This window comes from Rhinopithecus roxellana, chromosome 12 (genome assembly GCF_007565055.1).
Source record: "Rhinopithecus roxellana isolate Shanxi Qingling chromosome 12, ASM756505v1, whole genome shotgun sequence".
Lineage (NCBI taxonomy): Eukaryota > Metazoa > Chordata > Mammalia > Primates > Cercopithecidae > Rhinopithecus > Rhinopithecus roxellana.
Window position 1 is genome coordinate 10,319,129 of NC_044560.1, and position 27,857 is coordinate 10,346,985.

Consider the following 27,857-nt stretch of genomic DNA (forward strand, 5'->3'; position numbering starts at 1 on the left):
AGCAGGGGGTGCTCACACAATTGTAGGTGAAGGAAGGGTGATTGGGGGCACAGGTACTGAGCAACCTTCCGGCATTTGTCAGGGTCCAAGGTCCCTGCTCTCACGGGCAAGTGCGCCCAGCCCTGGAGAAGCTAGGGTGGGCAGCCCTGTGCCGGCCTCAGGACACACAGCACCCTGGGAGGACAGACACCCAGACACATGGCCCTCCTTACAAGTACTTTATTTCCACTACAATAGTGCCACACCAAAACTACAGTAGCACAAAACATAATACAAAAAATAGATTCCCAGCTCCCAACTCCATGTCTACGCACCCACAGAGAAGCCAGCCCTATGGCTCCCCAGGCCTAGGGGGAGGGGTCTCACTTCATCTTCCTTAAAGCTTTGGAGTGGGTAGTAGCAGTGGCAGGGGCTTCCACCCCTGTTGGGCCTGAGCCCTCTTCTTCCCCAACCCACTGCCGGCCCCGGCAGACCTGAGCCATGAGTGTGGTCTCCATTCCCTCGGTCTGCACCCCCAGCCCTAGGACAGCTGCCTCAGTCCAGGGGGTCCAAGCCCATGGTGCTGGTGCTGACACTGCAGGACCATCTCCACGTGGAAGGCAGGAGGGTCAGGGGAGGGGAGGCAGAGGGGACACCATGGCTGGGAGAAGCCCACCTCTATGTGGCAAGGGGACTACGGCCGCCTCCTACCCCAGTTCCTTCTCGGGTTCCTGTCTCCTCTGCAGAGCTACCAGGATTGCTGCGTGCTGGGACCAGGGCCTCCCTCTGGAATCCACTCTCGACACCCTGCACCATCTCGGAGGCTGACCCCGAGGTGGCAGGAGTGTCCCTGTGCTGTATGCTTCCTCTCAGGCAGGAGGATTCCAGCTTCCCGGGTGAGGGGAGCCCACTGTCCGGGCAGGGCTGGGTCAGGAGGCCTGGGCTGCCGAGGTGGAAAAGCGGTGGCTGTGGTGGGCTCTCCCCCCGCTCTGTCTTGGGGCCTGGCTTCCCCACTGGACGGCAGAGACTGCTCCAGCTGCTTCCACTTGGTGGAGCCTGTGAATCTGCTATTGGAGAAGCTGTGGTCTCAGGCAAGGGACAGACACCACCAGCCAGACTGGGTTGAGGAACCTTCCTCTCACAGTGTCCCGTGGCTAAAAGCATCCCTCAAAGGGGAGTCTATCCATCTAGCTACAAGTACTATCTTGATTCAACCCAGGGGCCAACAATGGACTGTCACCCAGGGTAAGTCCAGCAGTTCTGCAGTCTTCCAATGCCCCATGCTGCGGGCCTGCAGGCCAGAGCTCCTGGGCTGCCGTGGGGGTTAGCCCTGCAGGCACCGGGGAAATGGGGCTACAGCCTGTGCCTCTGTCAGGACACCTGGGGGCTGCACTGAGGAGGCCAAGGAGCATCTGGGGCAGGGGCTGTCTCCTTGGGGTGGAGACTGGTGGCTGCAGCCTCAGATAAGGCACTAGAGGACTGGACTGGTCCTGGGAGCCAGGCCCAGCCACGTGGTGGATGACGGTGCTTAGAGAGAGGATTTGGGTCCTGCGGGAGGTGAGAGCTGTTTTCTCTTTTCTTTTTTTTCTTTGAGGCGGAGTCTCCCTCTGTCACCCAGGCTGGAGTGCAGTGGCACAATCTCAGCTCACTGCAACCTCTGCCTCCTGAGTTCCAGCGATTCTCTTGCCTCAGCCTCCCGAGTAACTGGGATTACAGGTGCCTGTCACCACACCCGGCTTATTTTTGTATTTTTTTTAGTAGAGATGGGGTTTCACCACATTGGCCAGGCTGGTCTCGAACTCCTGACCTCAGGTGATCCGCCCACCTCGACCTCCCAAAGTGCTGGGATTACAGGAGTAAGCCACCATACCCGGCCTATTTTCTCTTTTCTCCTTTCCCTGGGGAAGAGGTGGCCAGACAGACCCTGGTGTGGCTGGGATGGGGGACTGCTGCAGAGAGGTAATGGGCCCCTGAGATAGACATGGGACAGCCTGAAAAAGTGGGACCGAGAGGGGACACCTGTGGCCAGCAGTGTATCTCTGATAGAGTCTCACCCTGCAGGGTTCCTGCAGTCTGGCTTCAGGGTGCTTGGTACCCCCAGATGATGTTTGAGGGTCCTGACCTGGCCTCATTCTGCCATAGCCATCAGTCCCCTGCTGTGGCTTTGGGGATCAGAACTTCCCTGCTAGGGCTCTCACTGTTGGACTCAGGGGACAGAGGCAGGCTAGTTGAAGGGGCAGTACCCATGAGCTGGGACCTCCCAGAGCCAGCTCCTCCCTCTGCCTGGCCTCCACACCTCTACTGGTCTCCACGCCTCTGCACGAGGTGACAGGAGCTGAAATCACACATCCCAGGAGCCGAGGCAGCTGTCTGATTTGGAGACTTGCTCTGTGGCCCAGGGATCCCTGCCTCAGCCCAGCCCCACAGGGAGTGGGGAAGAAAGGGAGTAAATCAGTGGGGCTTCCCTTGTCCACAGGTTATTTAGAAAAACAGAACATAATAAATATACCAATTCTTTCCTTAAAAAAAAAAGTGTTTAAATGCATTTTTCCCTGAAGATTTCCAGTGTATTCCACAATGTTTAAAAAATAGTTTCCCCAAAAATATATCTTGAATGCATTTGACACAGTGGTATTTGTGGCGTATCTGGCGCTTGTCAGCATGGGGCCCAGGCCTGATGAGCCACCCACCCGACACCCGAATGCCCGCTGAAGATGGCGCACGTGTGTGCCTGGATGTCCGGCTCTTCACAAGGGGTCAGATGGTGGGTTTTGTTGAGAGCCGACACCATGGGCTCGGTTTCAGCTGAAAACCCTCCAGTGCGGGGAAGCAGGGCCCCGGGTGGCCAAGCGGGCTGAGCAATGCCCTGGAGGCTGGACGGGGGGGCTCGTCCTCAGCCCCTTCCCCTCCTCGGTCTTGGCTCTCTCTGCTTCGTCCTTACCAGACTTCGCATTTGTGAGGCGGGTTCATGGGTGAGCCAGGTGAGCAGTGGAAGTGTTCTGAGAACTCCTTGGAATTGGAGAGGGAGCCGATGACCCGGAAGCGAGAGGGGCTGTGGGGGTCGGTGATGAGGCCTTCGTGGGAGCTCTCAGGTGTGCGGACGGAGCACCAGACCTTTGAAGGGACAACAGAGAGAGGCCAGGGTCACTGCGGGGCCCTGGGGCTGCCAGACTGTCCCCACTACAACAGCAGGAGAGGCCAGGTGCAGTGGCTCACACCTGTAATCCCAGCAGTCACTCTGGGAGCCAAGGTGGGAGGGCTGCTTGAGCCCAGGAGTTCATGACCAGCTTGAGTAATATGGCAAGCCCCCATCTCTACAAAAAATTAAAAAAAAAAAAAAAATTAACCAGGCACGGTGGTGTGCACTACGGTCCCAGCTCCTGGGAGGCTGAGGCAGGAGGATCACTGGAGCTGGGGAGGTCAAGGCCGCAGTGAGCTGAGATTGTGCCACTGCATTCCAGCCTGGGTGACAGAGTGAGATCCTGTCTCAAAAAACAAAATAAGGCTGGGTGTGGTGGCTCATGCCTATAATCCCAGCATTTTGAGAGGCCAAGGGGGTGTGAATCGTTTGAGGCCAGGAATTTGAGACCAGCCTGGCAAACATGGTGAAACCCTGTGTACTAGAAATACAAAAATTAGCTGGGTGTGGTGGTGCGTCCTATAATCCCAGCTACACAGGAGGATGAGGCAGGAGAATCACTTGAACCCGGGAGGTTGACGTTACAGTGAGCTGAGATCATGCCATCGCACTCCAGGCTGGGCGACCGAGGGAGACTCCGGCTCCAAAAACACAAAACTCCGAAAAACACCACCAGGGGGATGAGCCCCCAAACTGATCCTGAGATCCTGGGGAGTCAGAAGGACCCCCTGAGTGGGTCAGGAAGAGAAAGTGGGCTAGTGTAGGGCTGGTATGTGCCACTCCCCATGCCAGCAGCGTCTAACGCAGTTGCCTCCAAACTGTTCTTCCGCCAGCGCAGCATCTCTATCTGAGGCACCCGCATTCGATTCCATCTGAACAAAGGACTGTGTCCAAACACCAGCTGGAAAAGCTTGGATTTAGTCCAGATCTCTCGTTTCCTGGACAGAATAAATTGTCTAATGGCCTGGTAGCTCTGAGTGCCAGCAGAAGGCTACCAGATGAATGCCGAGTGAAGGCGTAATCTGGGGCATTTTTTTTTTTTTTGAGACAGAATCTTGCTATGTTGCCCAGGCTGGAGTGCAGTGGCATGAACTTAGTTCACTGCAACCTCTGCCTCCTGGGTTCAAGTGATTCTCATGCCTCAGCCTCCTGAGTAGCTGGGACTACAGGGAGCCACCGCCAGGTCTGGCTATTTTTTTTTTTTTTTTTTTTTTCATAGAGACAGGGTTTCACTATGTTGACCAGGCTGGTCTCAAACTCCTGACCTCAGGTGATCCACTTGCCTCGGCTGCCCAAAGTGCTGCAATTACAGATGTGGGCTGCCGTGCCTGGCTGGGCATCTTATGTTTAAGAAATCTCTAGAACCCTGGAACCAGAAGTGTCCTGAGTGATCAGCTCGTCCTCTCAATGACCAGATCCAGGAATCCCTTCACTGGCACTTTTGGTCCTTCTGTGCATCTCTCTAATGACAAGGCACATGTGCTGTGCGTGGTCCAGTGACTTGGGAAGTCCTCAATCTGTGGGGAACTTGCCTTTCGGCTCTCTGGGCTCTTGAAACATCAAGATGGCAGAATGCCCCACGTGTGGCATGTTTTCTTCATGGACTCACCTGTGCAAAGCCCAGGAAGAAGAGCTGGTTATTGGTGAGGCCCAGGGTGGGCAGCGTCTGCTCAGCCCCATTCTTCTTCACCCAGTTCTGGTAAGCCTGGGAGGAGAGAAAACCAAAGCTCAGGGGTTCCCATGGCAGGTGGTGAAGGAGGGGACTGGTATGGAGGTCTCAGGGAGCTCCCCCGTGTCAGGGCAGGTACTGGTTTCCGGGGATCTGGGCCTGGGCTCAGCCTAGGGGAGCCCTCTTCTTGATGTGCACTAATTTAGCCCTATGACTTAAAATACCTGCTACGCACTGATGGCTCTCACATTTACACCTTCTGCTCCAGCCTCTTCCCTGATGTGTATATTTAACTGTGCCAGCTGGACAGTCAAGATGCATCTCAAACTTAACATGGTACACACAGAATGGCAGCACGCGCACACACACACACACACTTTGCCCATCAGAGTCAAAGGTACCACCATCCATCATCTCAGGCCCCAAACCCAGAACGCTTCTTCAATTCTTCTCTTTCTCTCAGATCAAACACTGACCACTGCTCCGCTCCCGCTTCCCAGTGCTCTACCCTGTCTCTTGCCTGGACAACCTCACAACAGCTTTCTCATCAGTCTTCTGACTCAGGCTGATCCAATTCCATTCCCCTCCTGGCAAAGCAACTTCAGTGAACCTTAGGAAGCAGGTGCTGGCAACCCTTCTCTGTGGACGGCCAGAGAGTGAGTACGTTGGGATTTGTGGGCTAACGGTCGCCGTTGCAATGACTCAATTCTGCTACTACAGCATTAAGGTCAGCCACATGGCTGGGCACGGTGGCTCACGCCTGTAATCCCAGCACTTTGGGAGGCCGAGGCGGGTGGATCACCTGAGGTCTGGAGTTTGAGACCAGCCTGGGCAACATGGTGAAATCCCATCTCTACTAAAAATACAAAAATTAGCCAAGGTGTGGTGGCGCATGCCTGTAATCCCAGCTACTCGGAAGGCTGAGGCAGGAGAATCACTTGAACCCGGAAGGCGGAGGTTGCAGTAGCTGAGATCATGCCACTGCACTCCAGCCTGGGTGACAGAGTGAGACCCTGTCTCAAAAAAAATAAATTAAAAAAAAAAAAAAAAAAAAGCCACAGACATGGAAACAAATGGAGCCAGCGTGACCCCAAGAAGCTTCATCTACAAAAACAGCCTCACAGCTAGATTTGGTCCATGGGCTGTAGTTATACTGACTTGTTTTTGTTTTTAGTTTTTTTTTTTTGGAGACAGGGTATCACTGTCGCCCAGGCTGAAGTGCATTGGCATAGTCTGGGTTCTCCGCAACCTCCACCTCCCAGGCTCAAGCGATCCTCCCACCTCAGCCTCCTGAATAACTGGAATCACAGATGCACACCACCACGCTCAGCTAATTTTTTTGTATTTTTGGTAGAGACGGGGTTTCACCATGTTGCCCAGGCTGGTCTTGAAGTCGAGTTTGTGATCCACCTACCTCGGCCTCCCAAAGTGCTGGGATTACAGGTGTGAGCCACGGCGCCCAGCTGACTCTTGTTTTGTTTTTATTTATTTATTTTTTTGAGACAGAGTCTCCCTTTGTCACCCAGGCTGGAGTGCAGTGGTACAATCTCGGCTCATTGCAACCTCCACTCCCAGGCTCAAGCAATCCTCCTACCTCAGCCTCCTGAGTAACTGGAACCACAGATGCACACCACCATGCCACACTAATTTTTTTGTATTTTTGGTAGAGACGGGGTTTGACCATGTTGCCCAGGCTGGTCTTGAAGTTGAGCTTGCGATCCACCTACCTTGGCCTCCCAAAGTGCCGGGATTACAGGTGTGAGCCACAGCGCCCAGCTGACTCTTGTTTTGTTTTTATTTATTTATTTTTTTGAGACAGAGTCTCGGTCTCTCGCTCTGTTACCCAGGCCGGAGTGCAGTAGCACAGTCTTGGCTCACCGCAACCTCTGCCTCCCGGGATTAAGTGATTCTCATGCCTCAGCCTCCCAAGTAGCTGGGATTACAGGCATGCGCCACCACACTTGGCTAATTTTTTTATATAAATATATACATATTTTTGAGATGGAGCCTCGCTCTGTCACCCAGGCTGGAGTGCAATGGCGCCATCTTGGCTCACTGCAACCACCGCCTCCAGGGTTCAAGCAATTCCCTGCTTTGGCCTCCTGAGTAGCTGGGATTACAGGCGCCCGCCACCACGGCTGGCTAATTTTTGTATTTTTAGTAGAGACGGGGTTTCACTATCTCAGGCAGGCTGGTCTTGAACTCCTGACATTGTAATCCACCCGCCAAGGCCTCCCAAAGTGCTGGGATTACAGGCGTGAGCCACTGCGCCCAGCCGACCCCTGTTTTAAAGGATAAGTTGAGTCATGTCATTCCTCTATTTTAAAACCCTATTGTGTCTCTCCACAAAACCCAAGCTCCTTCCTCAGCCACAGCCGACAGAAGCCCAGAGTGGTCTGGTCCCTGCATTCCCGGCACTCTGCCCCACCCGTCTTCCCGTCCTTGGACGTGCCAGGCTTGTGTCTAGTTCGTGGCCTCTGCACTTGCTCTTCCTTTTGCTGAGACCATTTTCCCCAGCTTTTCCCAGGCTCTTCCTCATCATGTAGGTCTCAATGCAAATGTCATAACCCCAGAGAAGGCCTGCTGTGGCCAGCATCCCCCCGTTATTCCTCTTACCCCGTTATTGCTCATTACTTTGCCCCAGTTTATATTCGTTGCCTTATCAACAGCTGACATTATCTTACAGATATATTATGTATTTATTTGCCTTTCTTCCCCTTCCAGCCTCCACTAAGGGTATAAGCTTTTTGAGAGCAGAATGAGCTTCAAACACAGCCCCTGCTGGGTAGATTCTCAATACCTTTCATTGACTCGTGGACTTTAAGCAACCTAATATCCAGTATTTCTGGGCTCAGTTTGTTTATCTGCAAAATGGGGATTATAATACCTAACAGCAAAGCTGCTAGGAATACTCCAAGCCTGGCACTTAAGAAGGCTCAATAAATGACAGCTCTATGGATTTCTGCTCTTACTGCCGCGGTTGGCAGGAAGCCCTGTCTTAATCTCTCTGACAGACACTTACTGTTTTTCTCTCGTGGCCTCTGTTACCTCTCCCATCTGACTCAGGGAACATCTCTGAGTATCTCTCTGGGTCAGCCTGTGTCTAAATCATCTTGCTTTATCTTCCCAACAACCCAATAATGCAGATAGTAGCCTCAGAGCCAAGTCAAGTGAGGCTCAAGGAGGTTCAGTAACTTACTCCAGAACCAGGACTTGAACCCAGAACTGGCTCCACGACCAGTGTCCCTTGCCTTGGCTGCTTAGTCCCCAGGGGCCTCCCAGACCCACAGCTGGCTGACTTGATGGTGGCCTCCCCTGCAAAGGTGAGAACAGGCAGGCTCTTCAGGCAGATCCAGCCCGAGCCCCTCCCTGTGTCTCTGTCAGGCCAGACTCAGAAGGCACAAAGCCGTCTGGTGCCAAGCCCTGTGGTGGGGGCCTCCACAGTCACCCTCACGATTGGTCCTCACCACCCCCCATTTCGCAGAAGAGGAAACAGAAGCTCGCATGGCTGCTGCGCCTGCCCTGGTTGTCCATGATGATCCTCTACGGACAGGCATCTGGATGGAGCCAGTGCTGGGCCCAGGTGTGTGTGGGGAGCGGGGCTCTCACCCGATAGGCCGCCTTGAGGCCCCCGTTATCGGCGATGTTCTCCCCCAGGGTGTGCCGCCCGTTCACTGGCTCCCCGTTCACGCTGTAGTTGCTGTACTGTTCAACCATGCACTCGGTCTGACGCTTGAAGGCCTCCACGGACGAGTTCTTCCACCACGGTCGGAGGTTCCCATCCTTGTCATACTCCCGTCCTGTGGGTCAGAGGGAGGCATCATGTCAAGGGAGGGAGTGGCAGAGCGGGGACCTGCTACTCCTCCCCTGCTCCTGGTGAGAAGTGGTTCATCCGTCCACCCCCGTCCTCCAGCCAGCATGGGGAGACGAGGTCCCTGTGAGTGCCGAGGGACATGGATAGGGAGGCCGGTCAGAGGCGGGAGAGGATGGAGGAGAGAGATCCAGGGAAAGCCCCAGAGTGGCCCGAGGCTCCGTGGGGCTTGCTTTGTTTTCTTTTTCTTTTTTTTTGAGACAGAGTCTCACTCTGCCACCCAGGCTGGAGTGCAATGGCGCAATCTCAGCTCACTGCAACCTCTGCCTCCTGGGTTCAAGTGATTCTCGTGCCTCAGCCTCAGGAGTAGCTAGGATTACAGGCATATGCCACCATGTCTAGCTGATTTCTATGTGTTTTTTTTAGTAGAGACAGGGGAGTCTCACCACGTTGGCCAGGCTGGTCTGGAACTCCTGACCTCAAGTGATCTGCCTGCCTCGGCCTCCCAAAGTGCTGGGACTACAGGTGTGAGTCACCGCGCCTGGCCTATTTTCAACACTGCCTAGGGGTCCCTGACCCTGAGTAACAGATGCCTAGGAAGAGGCAGATGGAGCCAGCCGACTTAGGATCACAAGACAGGCCCAGGCCACCCAGGTCTCTGCCTCTTCCATCTCTGCCTGGGAGTCCCCAAGGTAGGAGGCAATGAGAAGGATTTTGGAGATTAGTTGGGGAGGAGGGACTGACTTCAACGCCACTGATTGCAGGTGGACTGGAGAAGTCTCTGGAGTGGTGGAGAAATGTCCACTCCCTGCTAAACCTAATAGGAACCCCAAGTGCCGGACAACTTCCACGAGCAGGGCACCTCCCTACACACTTCACAGTCCTCCCAATCACCACGGGAGGGTGGAACCATCACGCTCCTTTTACAGACAAGACATGGGGGCCTGGAGAAATGACAGCACTTGCTAAACTTCATATAATCAGCAGGTGGCAGAGCAAGGATTTGAACCCAGATCCTTCTGTCTCCAAAGCTAAGACCCTTAGAAGTGAAGGGTGCAGAGCCTGTAAACCCAGCACTTTGGGAGGCCGAGACGGGCGGATCATGAGGTCAGGAGATGGAGACCATCCTGGCTAACATGGTGAAACCCCGTCTCTACTAAAAATACATAAATTAGCCGGGCATGGTGGCAGGCGCCTGCAGTCCCAGCTACTCGGGAGGCTGAGGCAGAAGAATGGTGAGAACCCGGGAGGCGGAGCTTGCAGTGAGCCGAGATCACACCACTGCACTCCAGCCTGGGCGACAAAGCAAGACTCCATCTCAAAAAAACAATAATAATAAGTAAATAAAATAAAAAAGAAGTGAAGGGTGCAGAAAGCAGAGGCAGTGGGGCCTGGAAGATGACTGGCCCAGTCTGAAGGGGCCCAGGGAACCTGTACCAGGTAGTGGTGTGATCATAATCATAGTTCACTGTAGCCTCAAACTCCTGGGCTCAAGTGAGCCTCCTACCTCAGCCTCCCAAGTAGCTAGGACTATTAAAATTTTGCCATCATGCCTGGCTAAATTTTTACTTTCTTAGTAAAAATTTTTACTTCTTAGTAGATACATTTTATTTTATTTTATTTTATTGAGAGGAAGTCTCACTCTGTCACCCAGGCTGGAGTGCAGTGGCACAATCTCAGCTCACTGCAACCTCTGCCTCCCAGATTCAAATGATTCTCCTGCCTCAGCCTCCTGAGTAGCTGGGATTACAGGCACCAGCCACCATGCCCAGGTAATTTTTGTAGTTTTAGTAGAGACGGGGTTTCGCCATGTTGGCCAGGCTGGTCTTAAACTCCCGACCTCAGGTGATCTGCCTGCCTTGGCCTCCCACAGCTCTGGGATTACAGGCATGAGCCACCATGCCCAGCCTAATTTTTTTTTTTAGTAGAGATGGAGGTCCTGCTATGTTGCCCAGGCTGGTTTCAAACTCCTACCCTTAAGCAATTCTCCTCTTAAAGCACTGAGATTACAGGCATGACCCATCGTGCCCAGCTGGAATTCGTACCTTGATCATCAAAAGCATGAGTCAGTTCATGGCCCACGACGACACCGATGCCACCAAAGTTTAAGGCCCTGGAGGGAAGGACACAAAGATGGAGGTGATGCTTTTTGACAGGAGGGCCTCTCACTCTGGCCCAGGTATGGGAACCTCACTTCCTGGGCTTGGAGACATAACAAAATTCCACAGGGCTCTGTGTGGATAACGGTGTGGTCATGGCCTGAGTCTCCAGTGAGGCCCATGAAGCCTGACAGAGGCTGGGCACAGTGTGTGTGGTCGGTTGTGCCCACTGGGCACCACGCACTGTGCTAGATGCTCTACAGACCGAACTGTCCTCTTCAGTCATTGCAAAAGAGTTAGCAATGGTCACCACTGACCAGCTCTATTCATGAGTAGACCAAGGCTGGGAATGGGTCAATTGCTTTGCCCAAGGGCCAGTCATCAAATAGCAGACATGGGATTCAAACAGAGACAGCAGCCTTAACCCTCCCCACTGCCCAGCTCTGACTGTGCTATAACATTGTCAGGGGGGCGCTTCCCTTAGGTAGGGCTCTTGATTCCATAAGATGCTCCCAGTAGCCACTGTGCAGGGCTTCCAGATCTCACTGGAGGGAAGGAAAGTGGGTGAGGATGTTGCTTCCTCTGCAACATCTCTGACCGCCCAAGCCACCTGGACCACTGGGGCAAAGATCACACGGTGAGACTGGCTTGGTCATATGGGCCATAGGACTGGGCTGGGGGTTCACTGAGGGCTGGGGAAAAGAATTGGGGTAGGGGCCCCAGAGGCAGCCTACTTGGGTGAGGAACGCGTGTAGAATGGTGCCTGCAGGATCCCGGCCGGAAACACAATCTCATTCTTGGTGGGCGAGTAGTAGGCGTTCACCATGGGCGGGGTCATGCTCCACCTACAAGCAACACACACGCGGGAGGCCTCAGCACAGGGCGGGAGGCAGATGGGGACAGCCTGCCTGGGGTGCTGCTTAGGGATCGGGATCAAGGGCGTTAAAAATGCAGACTCTCCTTGACCCCAGGCCCAAGTGCACACAAGTACAAGGACATCTACAGAAGGACTGCTTGTTTTGAGACAGGGTCTAGTTCTGTCACCTAGGCTGGAATGCAGTTGTGTGATCATGGCTGACTGCAGCCTCAACTTCTGAGCCTCAAGCCATCCTCCTGCCTTGGACTCCCAAATTGCTGGGATTACGGGTGTGAGCCATTGTGCCCGGGTGCAGGACTGTTTTTTAGGAGAAAACTAGAAAACACCTGACTGTCTATAAATAAGGAATCAGTTAATTAATGATGTCACATCACATGGTGGAATACTGAGGTTCTTACAAAGAGCAGGAAGGGCCATTAGATTTTGAAACGTCAGCGCACAGTGGCTCATGCTTGTAATCCCAGGACTTTGGGAGGCTGAGGTGGGTGGATCACTTGAGGTGTTTAGGACCAGCCTGGCCAACATGGCAAAACCCCGTCTCTACTAAAAATACAAAAAAATTAGCCAGGCATGATGGCGCATACTTGTAATCCCAGCTACGTGGGTGGCTGAGGCATGAGAATCACTTAAACCCAGGAGGTGGAGGTTGCAGTGAGCTGCGATTGTGCCACTGCACTCCAACCTGGATGACAGAGACTGTCTCAAGAAAAAAAGAAAAAGAAAAAGAAAATAAAAAAGAAAAGGAAAGAAAAAGATTTTGAAAAATCACCATTGTCTAGGCTTGAAGAGTATCTATTAACAGTTTTCAAAGTGTGGTCTGTAGACACCTGGCGGGGAGGGTCCTCAAGACCCTTTTAGGGGATCCATGAAATCAAAACTATCTGATTTATTTATTTATTTTTTGAGACAGAGTTTTGCTCTTGTCACCCAGGCTGGAGTGCAGTGGCACGACCTTGGCTCACCGCAACCTCTGCCTCCTGGGTTCAAGCGATTCTCCTGCCTCAGCCTCCCAAGTAGCTGAGATTACAGGCACCCACCACCACATCTGGCTAATTTTTGTATTTTTAGTAGAGATGGAGTTTCACTGCATTGGCAAACTCAGGTGATCTGCCCGCCTTGGCCTCCCAAAGTGCTGGGATTACAGGCGTGAGCCACTGTACCTGGCTGAAATCAAAACTATTTTCATAATATTAAGATGTGATTTCCCTTTTCCATTGTGTCACTTGCATGGATGGTACAAAACCAACAGTAGGTAAAACTGCTGGAGCCTGACATGAATCAAGGAAGTTCTGGTGGTCACTGAGCCCCGAGTTCCTCATTAGCATGGGCTCACAGCCAAAATAAAAAGCCATTTAGCCATTTTCACTTAGAACATCCTTGATGAAGTAGCTTGCTTGCTTTCCCTCTCTCCCTCCCTTCCTTCCTTTCTTTCCTTTCTATTTATTTATTTTGAGGCAGAGTCTCACTCTGTCACCCACGCTGGAGTGCAGTGGTGTGACCTCAGCTCATTGCAACCTACACCTCCCAGGTTCAAGTGATTCTCCTGCCTTAACTGGGATTACAGGTGTGCACCACCACCCATGGTTAATTTTTTTGTATTTTTAGCAGAGACAGGTTTTCGTCATGTTGTTCAGGCTGAACTCCTGGCCTCAAGTAACCCGCCCACCTTGGCCTCCCAAAGTGTTGGGATTACAGGCGTGAGCCACTGCACCCGGTCATAATGATTAATTTCATTACATCTCAACCCCTGAATACAAGACATCTTTTTTTTTTCAAAGCGACAAGATCTTGTTGTGACACCCAGGTTAGAGTGCAATGGCATGATCATGGCTCATTATAGTCTCAAACTCCTGGGCTCAAGCTGTCCTCCTACCTCAGCCTCTCAGGTAGCTGGGACTACAGGCACTTGTGACTATGCCTGACTGATTTTTTTTTTTTAATGTTATAGAGGTGGAGTCTTGCTGTGTTGCCCAGGCTGGTTTTGAACTCCTCAAGCGATCCTCCTGCCTCAGCCTCCTGAAGTGCTGGGATTGCAGGTTGAGCCACCGCACTTGGCAGAAGACTTTTTCATATTCCATGTGACCAGTGGGAAATCCACATATAAAGCATTCTGCTTTTTGCATGGAACCCTGTTGGTACTTTTAGGGTGGCTGGTAGACTATGGAATTTCAGACTTGGATATCTGGCAGACATTTTCTTTAAAATGAATAAAGTGAGCTTATCACCTCAAGGAAAACAACTCAAGCCATCTGTTGCCAATGATAAAAATATGAGATTTTAAAAAAATGTTGAAGTTTCAGGCAAAAATTAAAATTTTGAAAAACTTATATTGGCCACCACAAGTTTGACACCTTACCAATAATAATTAAAGGCTTTGCTCATGAAGTCAGCAGTGATATTAACAAATGTGGATTTTTTTTGCTATTGTATAGTGAAAGTATCACCATTTGGAAGATCTGTAAAACTTAGTGAACCATTGTTTTCCAAATGACTAATGCATGTTACAAAATCACACTTGGGTAAAAGATCCATTCAAAGTACAGGACAGACCAATGGAATTTAGTGTAACGGAGTATGAAAAGTTCATGGTGGCTCATGCCTGTAATCCTAGCACTTTGGGAGGCTGAGGTAGGAGGATTGCTGGAGCCCAGGAGTTCGAGACCAGCCTGGGCAACATGGTGAAACTCCATCTCTACAAAAAATTACAAAAATTCCAGCCTGGGTGACATGGTGAAATCTGTCTCTACAAAAAATACAAAAATTAGCCAGATGTGGTGGTGCGCACCTGTAATCCCAGCTACTCAGGGGGCTAAGGCCTCACCTGAGCCTGGGAAGGTTGAGGCTGTCGTGAGCTGAGATTACGCACTCTAGCCTGGGTGATAAAGTGAAAATAAGAAAAAAGAAAAAAAAAAGTTCATGGATGTGGTTTCAGATTCCATACTGCAATTAACCTTTAAAAAATTATCACTTTTCAAGTTTTGGTGTGGTATCAGTAGAACGTACACAAGTACCAGAAAAGACTGTTAAAATATCCCTCATCCCTCCCTTTCCCTTGCCTCACTCTAAATTCCTATGTGAGGCAAGAATTCTTTTTTTTTTTTTTTTGAAACAAAGTCTTGTTCTGTCACCCAGGCTGGAGTGCAGCTAGAGTGCAGTGGCGTGATCTCGGCTCACTGCAACCTCTGCCTCCCGGGTTCAAGCAATTCTCTGCCTCAGCCTCCTGAGTAGCTGGGACTACAGGTGCCCGCCACCATGCCCGGCTAAGTTTTTGTATTTTTAGTAGAGGTGGGGTTTCACCATCTTGGTCATGCTGGTCTCCAACTCCTGACCTCGTGATCCACCCACCTCGGCCTCCCAAAGTGTTGGGATTACAGGCGTGAGCCACTGCGCCTGGCCAAGAATTCTTTCTATATATCAAAACAACATATGGTAACAGATTGACTGCGGAATCAGATATGAGAATCTAGTTGTCTTTGATTAAGCCAGACATAAAGAAATTTGCAAAAAGTAAAATGATACCTCTCTTCTCATTAATTTTTTGAAAATAGTTATTTTCCATATAATTGTAATAAAAATCAGGGCCAGGCGCGGTGGCAACGGCGCGATCTCAGCTCACCACAACCTCCGCCTCCCGGGTTCAAGTGATTCTCCTGCCTCAGCCTCCTGAGTAACTGGGATTACAGGCATGTACTACCATGCCTGGGTAATTTTGTATTTTTAGTAGAGAGGGGGTTTCTCCATGCTGGTCAGGCTGGTCTTGAACTCCCGACCTCAGGTGATCCACGTGCCTTGGCCTCCCAAAGTGCTGGGATTACAGACATGAGCTACCACACTCCACAATAATTTTTTTAAGAGTGTAGAAGGATCCTGAGACCAAAAAAGGTTTTGAAAGTAATGGGATATAGTCATGAGGTATTTGGCATTTCAATGACTTCTCTGGTGCAGAGGGGAAGGGTGAGTAAGGAGTGCAGTGAGATGGATACCACATTTCCCCTAAGAGCTGAGACAGTCACTCTGCTTCCTCCAGGTGAGCCCCACAGCCATGGAAAGGTACTGAGAACTTTATTTATTTTGAGATGGGGTCTCACTGTGTTGCCCAGGCTGGAGTACAGTGGTGTAATCTCTGTTCACTACAACCTCTGCCTCCCAGGTTCCAACAATTCTCTTGCCTCAGGCTCCCAAGTAGGTAGGATTACAGATGTGTGCCACCACGCCGGGCTAATTTTTGTATTTTTATTACAGACAGGATTTCACCATGTTGGCCAGATTGGTCTTGAACTCCTGACCTCAGGTGATCTACCCGCCTTGGCCTACCAAAGTACTAGGATTACTGGTGTAAGCCACCGTGCCTGGCTGAGAACTTTATTTATGTATTTATTTATTTTAGAGACAGGGTCTTGCTCTGTAGCCCAGGCTGGAGTGCAATGGTACAACCGTAGCTCACTGTAACCTCAGCCTCCTGGGCTCAAGCGCACGCTACCACGTCCAGCTAATGTTTTAAATTTTTTGTAGAGGTGGGGTTTCGCCATGTTGCCCAGGCTGGTCTCAAACTCCTGGGCTCAAGAGATCCTCCCACCTTGGTCTCTCAAGGCATTCGAATTACAGGCATGAGCCGCGTATCTGGCCAAATGGAGGAATTTAAAATATTGTATTTACATTCAAATAACCACAAATACTTCAATGGGTAGGCAAGGAAATTTAAATACAAAAATTCAAGCTAAGTTAAAATACTTCAGATAAATTGGCAACAGAGCCTATGTCATGTTCTGAAGGTAAAAGCCCACCTTCTTGTACATAGGGGGTGCCCTGGTTGGAGGCTGGAAATGAAGGAAATAGAGATGTTTGAACTCCTAGAGTCCACCAGGGGGCACCAGAGGCAAAGAGAAGTTGATTGCACCCTTCCCTAAGATTTATCCCAAATGTTTCCACTGAGGAATGGAAGGAACTTGGACTGAAGACTAGAACTGGGCTGACTACATTTAATTTTTTTGAGGAGACAGTTTTTTTTTTTTCCCCAGGCAGGGTCTCGCTCTGTTACCCAGGCTGGAGTACAGTGGCATGATCTTGGCTCACTGCAGCCTCGACCTCCTGGGCTCAAGTGATCCTTCTACCTCTGCCTCCCCAGTAGCTGGGACTACAGGTTCGTGCCACCATGCCCAGCTAATTTTTAAAATTTTTTGTAGAGACCACGTCTCCCTCTGTCACCCAACCTGGTCTTGAAGTCTTAGGCTCAAGCGATCTGCCCACCTTGGCCTCCCAAAATGCTGGGATTGCAGGCGTGAGAGGAGACAGTAATAAAAAGGACAAAGACCAGGTCTCATTCTAGGTTATCCTGATTTAACGTCAGGAAGCTGTATTTTTTTGAGATGGAGTCTTGCTCTGTCACCCAGACTGGAGTGCAGTGGCACGATCTTGGCTCACTGCAACCTCCGCCTCCTGGGTTCAAGTGATTCTCATGCCTCAGCTACTCACTCTTGAGTAGCTGGGACTACAGGTGTGCGCCACACACCCGGTTAATTTTTGTATTTTTAGTAGAGACAGGGTTTCGCCACGTTGACCATGGCTGGTCTCAAACTCCTGGGTTCGGGTGATCCACCTGCCTTGGCCTCCCAAAGTGTTGGGATTATATGCGTGAGCCACCACGGCTGGCCAGGAAGCTGTATCTTTCAAAAAGTTCCCCAGAGGACTCTGATGTGCAGTGAGCTTTGGGAAGCACAGCTGTCAGGCCCATCCAGAACCTTCCCCAGGCCTCTGTGGGCACCCTGTCCTGAGACCCCACCACTCGTGCTAGTGACGAACTATGGGAAAGCTGCTCTTACTGAGGTCTCCTTGGGGTCTGGCGCTCCCCAGAGTTCCTCACATTTGACCGCTATGAGGACCCAAGAGCCAGCTCCTCCCATCCTATTCTGCAGATAATGAAAGGCAGGCTCCAAATCCCAAAGCAGTGGAGCGGGGACACGGTGCCAGATCAGCTCCACTCCAGAGGCCAGGCTCACCCTGCCCACAGGCTGGGCAGACTCAAGCCCATCCCAGCTCCTAGCTGGGCCACACTTCTTTTGTCCTTGGTTTCTTCATCTGAAAAGTGGGATAACAAGGGCATCCACTCTTCAGATGGCTCTCATGATAGCTGATCGGGTGCACAGTAAGGGTGCAATGAAAGCCAGTTTGTCCCAAGGCTTGCCCACAGGCGGGGAGCTGGCACCTTCCCGGCAGGGCCTGGGGGAACTCACTGATCTCTGTTGGGGGCTTTCCTGAGCTGGTCGGCAGTGACCCTCCATGAGAAGTTGAAAAACCGCATGGCGTTCTCAAAGTAGAGGTCTGGAACTGCGGTGTACTGGAAAAGAGGAAGCGGAGTCACAATCATGGTGTGCCCTCGGTGAGAGGCATCTTCCAAGACAGGAAACCAAGGGCTGTCTTGGTTAGGGGATTAATCTGCAGGCTAGAGACTGGAATGCAGGGTTTGGGGATGCAGGGTCAGTTCTTCTCTTGGCCTTCACCCTGGGACACCAGATGGAATGACACCATTGCAGGATGTCCCTACAGCAGCACCTGGGCCCAGGTAAGAAATATCTCCCATGTTGTCCAATAGAACCTCCTGCAATGATGGATGTCCTATGCTCTACGCCTGCGCTGTCCAGTATGACAGACGACTAAGTTTTTTTTTTTTTTTTTTGAGATGGAGTCTTGCTGTATCGTCCAGGCTGGAGTGCAATGGCATGATCTTGGCTCACTGAAACCTCCACCTCCTGGTGTAAGTGATTCTTGTGCCCCAGCCTCCCTGAGTAGCTGGGATTACAGGCGCGTGCCACCATGCTCAGCTAATTTTTGTATTTTTGGTAAAGACGGAGTTTCACCATGTTGGCCAGGCTGGTTTCAAACTCCTGATCTCAAGTGATCTGCCCACCTTGGCCTCCCAAAGTGCTGGGATTACAGGAGTGAGCCACCACGCCCGGCCGCTACTAAGCATTTCAAATGTGGCGAGTGTGGCTTTTAAATTTAATTGAAACTAATTTAAGTTTTAATTATTTAAATAGCTACCTGTGGCTAGTAGCTACCATACTAGATCTCATAAGTAAAGTAGAAATCTATCTGAAATGTCAAGGGCATGACTGTACACCCTTTTCACTACTCGGCCCAGCCTTCTAGCTTTTTTTCTGTTTTTTTGAGACAGGGTCTTGCTCTGTCGCCCACACAGGAGTGCAGTGGTGCAATCACAGCTTGCTGCAGCCTTGACTTTTTGAGCATAAGTGATCTTCCCATCTCAGCCTCCCATGTAGCTAGGACTATAGGCACATGCCAACATGCCCGGCTAATTTTTTATTTTTTTTTTTGTAAAGATGAGGTCTCACTATGTTGCCCAGGCTGGTCTTAAACTCCTGAGCTCAAGTGATCCCCCCACCTTGGCCACCCAAAGTACTGGCATTACAAGCATGAGTCACTGTGCCTGGCTCAGCTTTTGAAAGGTGCAAAATTCTCCCAGGCTCTGGTAAAATGCTGGAGCCTCAGGGACAGGACATGGATCCTGGGTGCTGCCCAGGATGCCTCCAGAGGCCCAAGGATTCTGCATCATGACACCCTGGAGCATCTTAAATGATTCTCAAGGAAAAGGCTGCAGAATGAGTCTCATGATCTCAGCAGGAGTTTTTATAGTCTTGGGTTCTAAATATAACCATGATGAGAGGTTATTAGATTTTTAAATGCCTGAATTCAGGCTGGGCACGGTGGCTCATGCCTGTAATCCCAGCACTTTGGGAGGCCAAGGCGGGCAGACCATTTGAGGTCAGGAGTTCAAGACCAGCCTGGCCAGCAAGGTGAAACCCTCCGTCTCTACTAAAATTACAAAAATCAGCCGGGTGGTGGTGGCACGCGCCTGTCCTCAGCTACTCAGGAGCCTGAGGCAGGAGAATCACTTGAGCCTGGGAGGCTGAGGTTGCAGTGAGCTGAGATAGCACCAGCACACTCCAGTCCAGGCGACAGAATGAGACCCTGTCTCAAAAAAAAAAAAAGATTTTTTTAAAGCCTGAATTCAAGTATTTCAATCACAAGAAGATATAAAACTTTATAATTTGAGGCAGAAGCACAATCCACCTAACGGAGTGATTTGCCAAAAGTTCTAACAAGCAGGGATGTATCAACCACTTCTGCTGCCCAAACCAAGCTGGAAAATGCACCTGGGTTTATGATGCTTCCTTCCCATTAGCATTTCGAAGTCAAAATCAGAGGTCCAGGTTTCTGGGGAGGTGGGGGAGGACCATGGGGACAGGAAGCAACTGGAAGCACGACCAGGGAGGGAGGAGGTGGTGTGAGGGTTTTTCCACTTCATACCCCAGCCCTGATGTCTGAGGGCCACCAATTCTCCCTGCACCTTCTGGGGTCTGTTTCCTCCATTGTTTCCTACACATTAAATGGAGCTGACCACTTTCAGGGGGCACACAGCACGGGTTCCGTACTGACTGGTGGGCCCTGCCTGATTGATGGTGGCTACGGGGAGGCAGGGCCTCCAGCTGACCCAGGAGCCAAATTAAGAAGAAGAGGCTTCCTCATGCCTGACCCATCCCCAAACCCCACACCACATCATCCCTCTGTGTTCTGACAAGCATGCTGCCTCCAGCACCCCATCTGCACCCAGCCCTGCCTCGGCCCTTTTCCGAGGGGGCATTTGGGAACACGAGGGGGCAGGGCAGCAGTTACTCACGTCATTAAACACTTTGTCCAGCTCCTTGGGGTCCATGATGAAGTTGGGGTATCCTATCATGTTGTAGATGGCATCGGCCTGGACAGGACAGACAGAGGAAGTGAGTGTCTGGCAACCCCGACCAGGCCAGCTTGAGCTCCTTGGGTGCTGGGCTCACAGTCTGGTGGGCCAAGGGGAACCAGAGCCAGGCCCTGCCTACCTTGGGCTTTCATGTCTTTTTCTGGAAAGGTTTCCCCCTTGCCAAACTTCTACTTACCCTTAGGTCTCTGTTTAAATGTCACTTTCCCAAGGGAAGCCTTTCCTGACTCCCACTCCACTGAGGGTGCCAGAGCCTTCCCACCCCACGGGACGTGCTGCATCTTCCTGCACCTCTTCCTCGTACACTCAGCGAGGTTTGTCTTCTACAGAACTCCATGCAATCATGTGCTTGAGGCCTACCCCGAATCCTGCTAGGCCTAGACCGCTCACCCCCTGAAGGCAAGACAGCATCCAGGCTGTGCTCCTGGATAGAACTGGCCTTTCCGGGCACGGTGGCTCACGCCTGTAATGCCAGCACTTTGGGAGGCCAAGGCGGGTGGATCACCTGAGGTCAGGAGTTCGAGACCAACCCGACCAACACGGAGAAACCCCATCTCTACTAAAAATACAAAATTAGCTGGGTGTGGTGGTGCATGCCTGTAATCCCAGCTACTTGGGAGGCTGAGGCAGAAGAATCGCTTGAACCCGGCAGGCAGAGGTTGCGGTGAGCCAAGATCGCGTCACAGCACTCCAGCCTGGGCAACAAGAACTAAATTCTGCCTCAAAAAAAAAAAAAAGAGAGAACTGGCCTCTCCTTCCTCCACCCACCTCCATCTGTGCTGGACGCCGCAGCACTCCCTCTCCAAGCGCCTGGCCAGCCTCACCTTTTCCTTGGCTGATTTTCGGGTTTCCTCGTCCATCCACTTCAGGGTGCTCAGACTTTCCTCAAACGCCTTCTTGATCTCCAGGATGATCTCGGTGGCCTGAGGAGATACACATCACGGCAGTAAGGTCTGGGCACTGGTCTCATGTAAATGCAACGGGCACCCCGTGCAGAAGAATGATGCAGGGCCAGAGATTAAACTCAATTTTCCAAGCGTCAGGCTGGGTGAGAAGGGGAGCCACAGCTGTGCTTCCAAACCACGCTCCTAATGTGAACACCCTGCAAGGCAGGACTGGCCTTCCACACACAGGGCTCCATGCTCCAATAAGCTTAGGACGAGCTTCAGGAATGCTGGAAAAGTCTCTGCTGTGGGCGTTTTCAGAGCCTTTAATGTGGTAATAGGCACTGCAGTTCTTCCAGAGAGGGGAGAAGACACAGCCTCTCCTAGCCCTATTGGACCACAGCATTCCTTTTTGATGGATCGGGCTTTAAGATCTAGAGTACTCGGCTGGGTGCGGTGGCTCACGCCTGTAATCCCAGTACTTTGGGTGGTCGAGGCGGGCGGATCACAAGGTCAGGAGATCGAGACCACGGTGAAACCCCGTCTCTACTAAAAATACAAAAAATTAGCCGGGCAAGGTGGCGGGCGCCTGTAGTCCCAGCTACCCGGGAGGCTGAGGCGGGAGAATGGCTTGAACCCAGGAGGCAGAGCTTGCAGTGAGCCAAGATTGCGCCACTGCACTCCAGCCTGGTGGACAGAGCAAGACTCCGTCTCAAAAAAAAAAAAAAAAAAAAAAAAAAAAGATCTAGAGTACTCATGTTCCGAGGAGCAGCTTCAGAAATGCCATGTCAGGCTGGAGATGGACAGGTGCTCTCGAGGGTGACAATGTCATGAGCAGACAAGCTCGAAGATGGAAGGTTGAAGGTTCTAGAGAAGGGGAAGGCAGAACTGTGCAGCAACAAGAGCAGGCGGGCCAGCAGACCCCAACTCAGACCCTGCCAGCTGCTCACAGGCCAGTCACTGTAACGGATTTGAACTGTGGTTGGCTCACCTCCGGCTGCAGATGACATCAACATAATGAATACTATTTGTCATCAAGATTGTAACAATAGGCCAGGCGCGGTGGCTCAAGCCTGTAATCCCAGCACTTTGGGAGGCCGAGACAGGCGGATCACGAGGTCAGGAGATCGAGACGATCCTGGCTAACACCGTGAAACCCCGTCTCTACTAAAAATTACAAAAAAAACTAGCCGGGCGAGGTGGCGGGCGCCTGTAGTCCCAGCTACTTGGGAGGCTGAGGCCGGAGAATGGCATAAACCCCGGAGGCGGAGCTTGCGATGAGCTGAGATCTGGCCACTGCATTCCAGCCTGGGCAACAGAGCGAGACTCCGTCTCCAGAAAAAAAAAAAAAAGATTGTAACAATAAAATGGCCGCTCCCATTGCTTGAACCCTTATTTTGTGGCGGTGCTCAGTGTGTGACATCTCATTTAATCTCTCTCTGTGGGAGGAATGCCCCCGACTCCATATTGCAAATGATGTAAGAACTGCCTCAGGCTACCCAGTCAGTGGTGAGGCCAGGATCTGAGCTTAGGCCGGGCTATGTCCACAGCGCTCTGCCATGGCACTCCTCTGCCTGTCTAGAACAAACCTATCACCCAAAGAATAAGAAAAATATCACCCTCTGGGCCAGAGCTGCTCTGCCAACATTCTCTCTGGGTCCTTTACAGCCCTTGGAGGTGGGGATGGCTGTCACAGCCTTGCAGGCTCCTGGGAGGCTCATGTGAGCTTGTGCAGATGAAGGGCCTGGCACTGAAGAGCTGCCGTGGTGAGACTCCCATCACCCAGGGCTCGAGGAAGTGGGGCCTCTGCATTGAGGCTGTGGCCCCAGGGCCATTTGCCCGGGAGCAGGAAAGGCCCAGGGTAGGCTGGAGTGTGAACTGGCAGGTCTGTGCAGGGCCATAACAATTGTGACCTCACAGCCAACGTCCACGGGGGAGGCACTTACTATGCTCTTGCTGTCCTCGGCAAAGGTTGCTTTGACGAACATGGGGCCCAATGCAAAGCCCAGGTTGTTTTCTGTGTCACTCACGCAAAACTTCCAGCGAGGAAGACAGGTCTGGAAAACACAAGTCAGGGAGCTCACTGGGCCCCAGCCCTTCGTTTCCCGTTCTTTCTGGGAGGTGGTATCCTGTGGGGCCCACGTTTCATTCTGGAAGTTCAGGGAGAGCTTTCTGGCCCGGTAAATTTATTTTAGTTACCAGACCAAGAGGCCACTGATACCCCTCACTGCCACCCCCTGCCATTTCTTGAATGTCAGGCTCTGTGCTGGGACTTCACAAGCGGTGTCCCATTGAGCCAATCAATGACCCTCGGGTCTTACAAACCGTTTGACAGACGGGGAAACACACTTGGCACGGAGCAGCTGCTGGCCCAGGGTGCCCCACGAGTGACAAGTGCCGCTGGGACAAGATGTGCCTGACTCCACATCCCATGCTCCTACCTACCCCCAGCTCGTCCTGCCTCCTGGGGAGACCAGAAGTCTGGAGGCAAAGAGCGTGGGGAGTGACTGGTCTACCTGAGCCACAGAAAAAACTTCCCCAGGGCCAGGGCTCCAATGCCATTGAAGATCTCCTCAAATGAGAACACTACAGCCACACTGCAGGACTTTTTTTTTTTTTTTTTTTTGGCAGGGTCTCGCTCTGTCACCTAGGCTGGAGTGCAGTGGTGCGATCACAGCTCACTGCAGTCTCGACCTCCCAGGCTCAAGTGATCTTCCCACCTTAGCCTCCTGAGTAGCTGGGACGACAGGTGCTTGCCACCATGCCTGGCTAATTTTTTCTATTAAAAAAATTTTTCTTTTTTTGTAAAGACATGGTCCCACTATGTTGCCCAGGCTGGTCTAGAACTCTTGGGCTCAAGTGATCCTCCTGCCTTGACCTCCCAGAGTGCTGATGATTACAGGCGTGCGTGAGCACCATGCCCGGCTCACCGTGGGACTGCAATGCCTTGATTGTTTCTTGGTCTCGCCTACAAGCCCCACAGTCCATACGACAACTCTGTGCAAACCGGAAATAGGCGTCTGTGGGCTGCAACCTCCTGGGCATGGCCCAGGGACGTGTGCCCAGCTAATGTCAGCCCCAGTCGTTCCCCGGCCAGGCATCCCTCTGTGGGCAGTATATATGACCGCATGTGGTGGCCCTGCTCACATAAATCCCTCGTGCGACAGAGGAAGCGATGTCCTCTTAACCCCAAAGAACAGGTGGTTAACAACCACCCACGCTCAGGGCAGCCTGATTCATAGTGGCCCTAAACTGACAACAGCCCAAAGGCCCATCAGCAGGCAGATGGATCAACAAAATGTGGTATTTTTATACAGCAACATACTACTTGGCAACAAAAAGGAATGAACTAGCTACCGATACATAGGACAGCATGGATGAATTCCACAGATTGAAGCAGAGCAAAAGCAGCCAGGCACATCGTGTATAATTCCATCTGCACCCAGCTGCACCAGCCTTGGGGGCTGGGGGCTGACGGGAAAGAGGCATGAGGGTACCTGCTGCTCAGAAGGTGCTGAACAAATGGGTGATAGGAATGTTCTCTATCTTTCTACAATTTTTATACTTTTTTTCTTTTTCTTTTTTTTTTTTTTTAGCATGCTACGCCCAAGGCAGAAGGGGATATTCTCTATCTTGATTGTGGTAATGATGGTTACATGGGTGACTTCATTGGTCAAACTCATTGAGGCCAGGTGCAGTGGCTCGTGCCTGTAATCCCAGCACTTTGGAAGGCCAAGGCGAATGGATCATTTGAGGTCAGGAGTTTGAGACCAGTCTGGCCAACATGGTAAAACCTCGTCTCTACAAAAGATACAAAAATTAGCCAGGCGTGGTGGCATGCGCACAGAAGGCTGAGGCAGTAGAATTGCTTGAACCCGGGAGGTAGAGGTTGCAGTGAGCCAAGATCAGGTCACTGCACTCCAGCCTGGCTGACAGAGGGAGGCTCTGGCTCAATTAAAAACAAAAACAAACAAATGAACAAACAAACAAACAAAAAAAGCTGGGACAGTGGCTCACACCTGCAATCCCAGGACTTTGGGTGGCTGAGGTGGGTGGATCCCCTGAGGTCAGGAGTTCAAGACCAGCCTGGCCAACATGGTACAACTCCGTCTCTACTAAAAATACAAAAATTAGCTGGGTGTGGTGGTGGGCACCTGTAACTCCAGCTACTCAGGAGACTGAGGCATGAGAATCACTTGAACCCTGGGGGTGGAGGCTGCAGTGAGCTGAGATCGCGCCACTGCACTCCAGCCTGGGTGACAGAGCGAGACTCCATCTCAAAACCAAACCAAACCAAAAACTCACTGAACTGTATATTAATGTACACTGCATTTTTCATTGTATGTAAATTATGCCTTAGTTACAAAAATTTCTTTTAGGCAAGAAAGAAGGAAGGAAGGGCCCCTCTTCTCATCTCACCCTTGTTGATTTTAGTTTTCCCAACTACATGTCCATTTGGATACCTTGCCCTCAGCCTCTCCCTCCCTCCCCTGCCTGCCCTCCTGCGGCTGAGAAGCCCAAAGCTAGACACGTGGTCTGTGTCTGGCTGAGGCCGACCACACAGGAGGTCAGGACTAGGGGGACTCTAATTTGAGGCTCCGTGGAGGCTCCAGGCTGTGAGGGCCGAATCACAGACAGACTTTCTTATGCGTCGTCTTCTCTGGAGATTCTCTGGATAAACCCATTCCTTCACACGAGCTTTCATTCATTTACGCATCCAGTGTTCTACAAGCAGTTCCCCTGCAACCTGACTGTGCTAGGTCTTCGGAAGCTAGAGATGAATCAACAGTCAGCCTGCACTCCTGGGTCTCAACTGAAATGCCCAGAACACCCAGTGAGAGAAACAGACATGTACTAGCACCATCCAAGCAGTAATCGCAGTAAAGTGAAGCAGTGGAATGAGTGCTTACTGTGTGCCGGCCCCTACGGCATATACTGCTTACAGTAAGATTCTCCTGCCTCAGCTGGGATTACAGGGGCCCACCGCTACGCCTGGCTAATTTTTGTACGTTTAGTAGACACAGGGTTTCACCATGTTGGCCAGTCTGGTCTCAAACTCCTGACATCAGGTGATCTGCCCGCCTCAGCCTGCCAAAGTGCTAGGAATATAGGTGTGAGCCACCACGGCCAGACTCTTTGTTTCTTTTTGCAGATAAAAAACTGTGGCACAGAGAAGTTAAATCACTTGGCCAAAGGGATCACCCAGGGAGTAAGTGGTTGAGGTGGATTTTTTTTTTTTTTTTTTGAGATGGAGTCTTGCTCTGTTTTCCATGTTGGAGTGCAGTGGTGTGACATCGGCTTACTGCAACCACTGCTTCCTAGGTTCAAGCAATTCTCCTGCCACAGCCTCCCGTGTAGCTAGGATCACAGACGTGTGCAACTATACTCGGCTATTTTTTGTAGTTTTAGTAGAGGTGGGCTTTCACCATGTTGGCCAGGGTGGTCTTGAACTCCTGGCCTCAGGTGATCCACCAGCCTTGGCCTCCCAAAAGAGCTGGGATTACAGGCATGAGCCACTGCACCCAGCCTGAGGTAGAATTTGAACTCAGAAAGTCCGGCTTCAATGTCTTCCTTCAGAGCCACGCTCTCTGCCTAAAAGTCAAGAAGTCCTGGAAGTCCTACAGGATGGTGAGAAAAATCTCCAAAAGGAGCAAGGGTCAGATCGATCTGACCGATCAGGAAGCCTGCATCTTGGAGGTGATCTATGAGTCAAGTCTGCGAAGATAAGGAGCAGCCAGGCAGCCTCCTCCACCCTGACCTGGCTGCATTTTTTTTAAACCTCTTCCTCACTGTAATACAAGGAGCCCTCCGCAAGGGGTTCCTTCCTCCCTGCTGGAAGTCTCAAGTCACAAATGGGTGACAGCTGATGGGAAACAGCTGCGTGCAGTGCTTCAGCAGTCGGAACATACTTCACAGGGATCCCCCGTGTCATCTTAGGCGGCCCTTGGCTATGCAAGGCAGGGATCTGTTACCCCTTTTTACAGATGGGAGACTGAGCCCCTGCCCCAACGAAGCAATCTGCCTAAGGTGTGGTTAGAAAAACCAATTCAAACATGGATCTTCTGACTCCAAATCCCATGCTGTTTTCTCACGGCAGGCTCCTTCCCTGCCAGGATGAATAAACGCACACACCACACTGCTTCCCATGTTCTATGCTTTTTCCCAAATGGAGGCCATTCACAAAGGTGAGGTCTGTGAGGTGAGGTCAGGAATGATCTCCAATTGCAGATTTAAAAAAACGGAGGCTCAGAGATGTATAAGGACTACCCAAGGTCACACAGCTAGGAAGTGGCTTTGAGTTGGGCTGAACACAAGCAGGAGGGATCTGGCCTGGGCCCAGACACTGTCACAGCGGAGGAGTAGGGAGGGCTGGAGATTAAGAAACAGGCAAGCAGCAGCCTTCACCCATCAGCCCTGGGGTATCCAGAGATCCCTGCTCAGAGCCTCCCACTTCAGGGTTCCCACTTGACCTTGCCTCTCCTGAGGCCTCCCAGTGTCCCACCTGCTCCAAGTGCCACATTCGAGCAGCACCCTGTGCTTTGAAGGTGGCCCAGGGAAGCTCACTCCATAACTGACTAATTAATTAATTTTTTAAAAAGTGATGGGGTCTCACTCTGTTGCCCAGG

General features: G+C 51.5%; 1 protein-coding gene across 5 annotated transcripts in view; it reads right to left on the reverse strand.

Moving 5' to 3' along the window:
• Nucleotides 1–203: 203 nt before the first annotated feature.
• Nucleotides 204–27,857, reverse strand: part of ECE1 (endothelin converting enzyme 1) — a 132,027-nt gene continuing 104,373 nt past the window's right edge. For 4 of the 5 annotated variants that reach the window (XM_010364340.2, XM_030941866.1, XM_030941865.1 and 1 more), the window contains exons 11-19: nucleotides 23,178–23,288; nucleotides 21,172–21,270; nucleotides 20,270–20,347; nucleotides 17,805–17,908; nucleotides 11,432–11,542; nucleotides 10,644–10,711; nucleotides 8,397–8,587; nucleotides 4,728–4,823; nucleotides 2,480–3,093 (exon numbers count right to left, since the gene is read on the reverse strand). In XM_010364340.2, the coding sequence (XP_010362642.1) occupies nucleotides 2,917–3,093; nucleotides 4,728–4,823; nucleotides 8,397–8,587; nucleotides 10,644–10,711; nucleotides 11,432–11,542; nucleotides 17,805–17,908; nucleotides 20,270–20,347; nucleotides 21,172–21,270; nucleotides 23,178–23,288 (1,035 nt within the window). In that variant the 3' untranslated portion in view covers nucleotides 2,480–2,916. Of the gene's footprint in view, nucleotides 3,094–4,727; nucleotides 4,824–8,396; nucleotides 8,588–10,643; nucleotides 10,712–11,431; nucleotides 11,543–17,804; nucleotides 17,909–20,269; nucleotides 20,348–21,171; nucleotides 21,271–23,177; nucleotides 23,289–27,857 lie in introns of all 5 variants that reach the window. The other variant, XM_030941864.1, reaches the window with a different exon arrangement.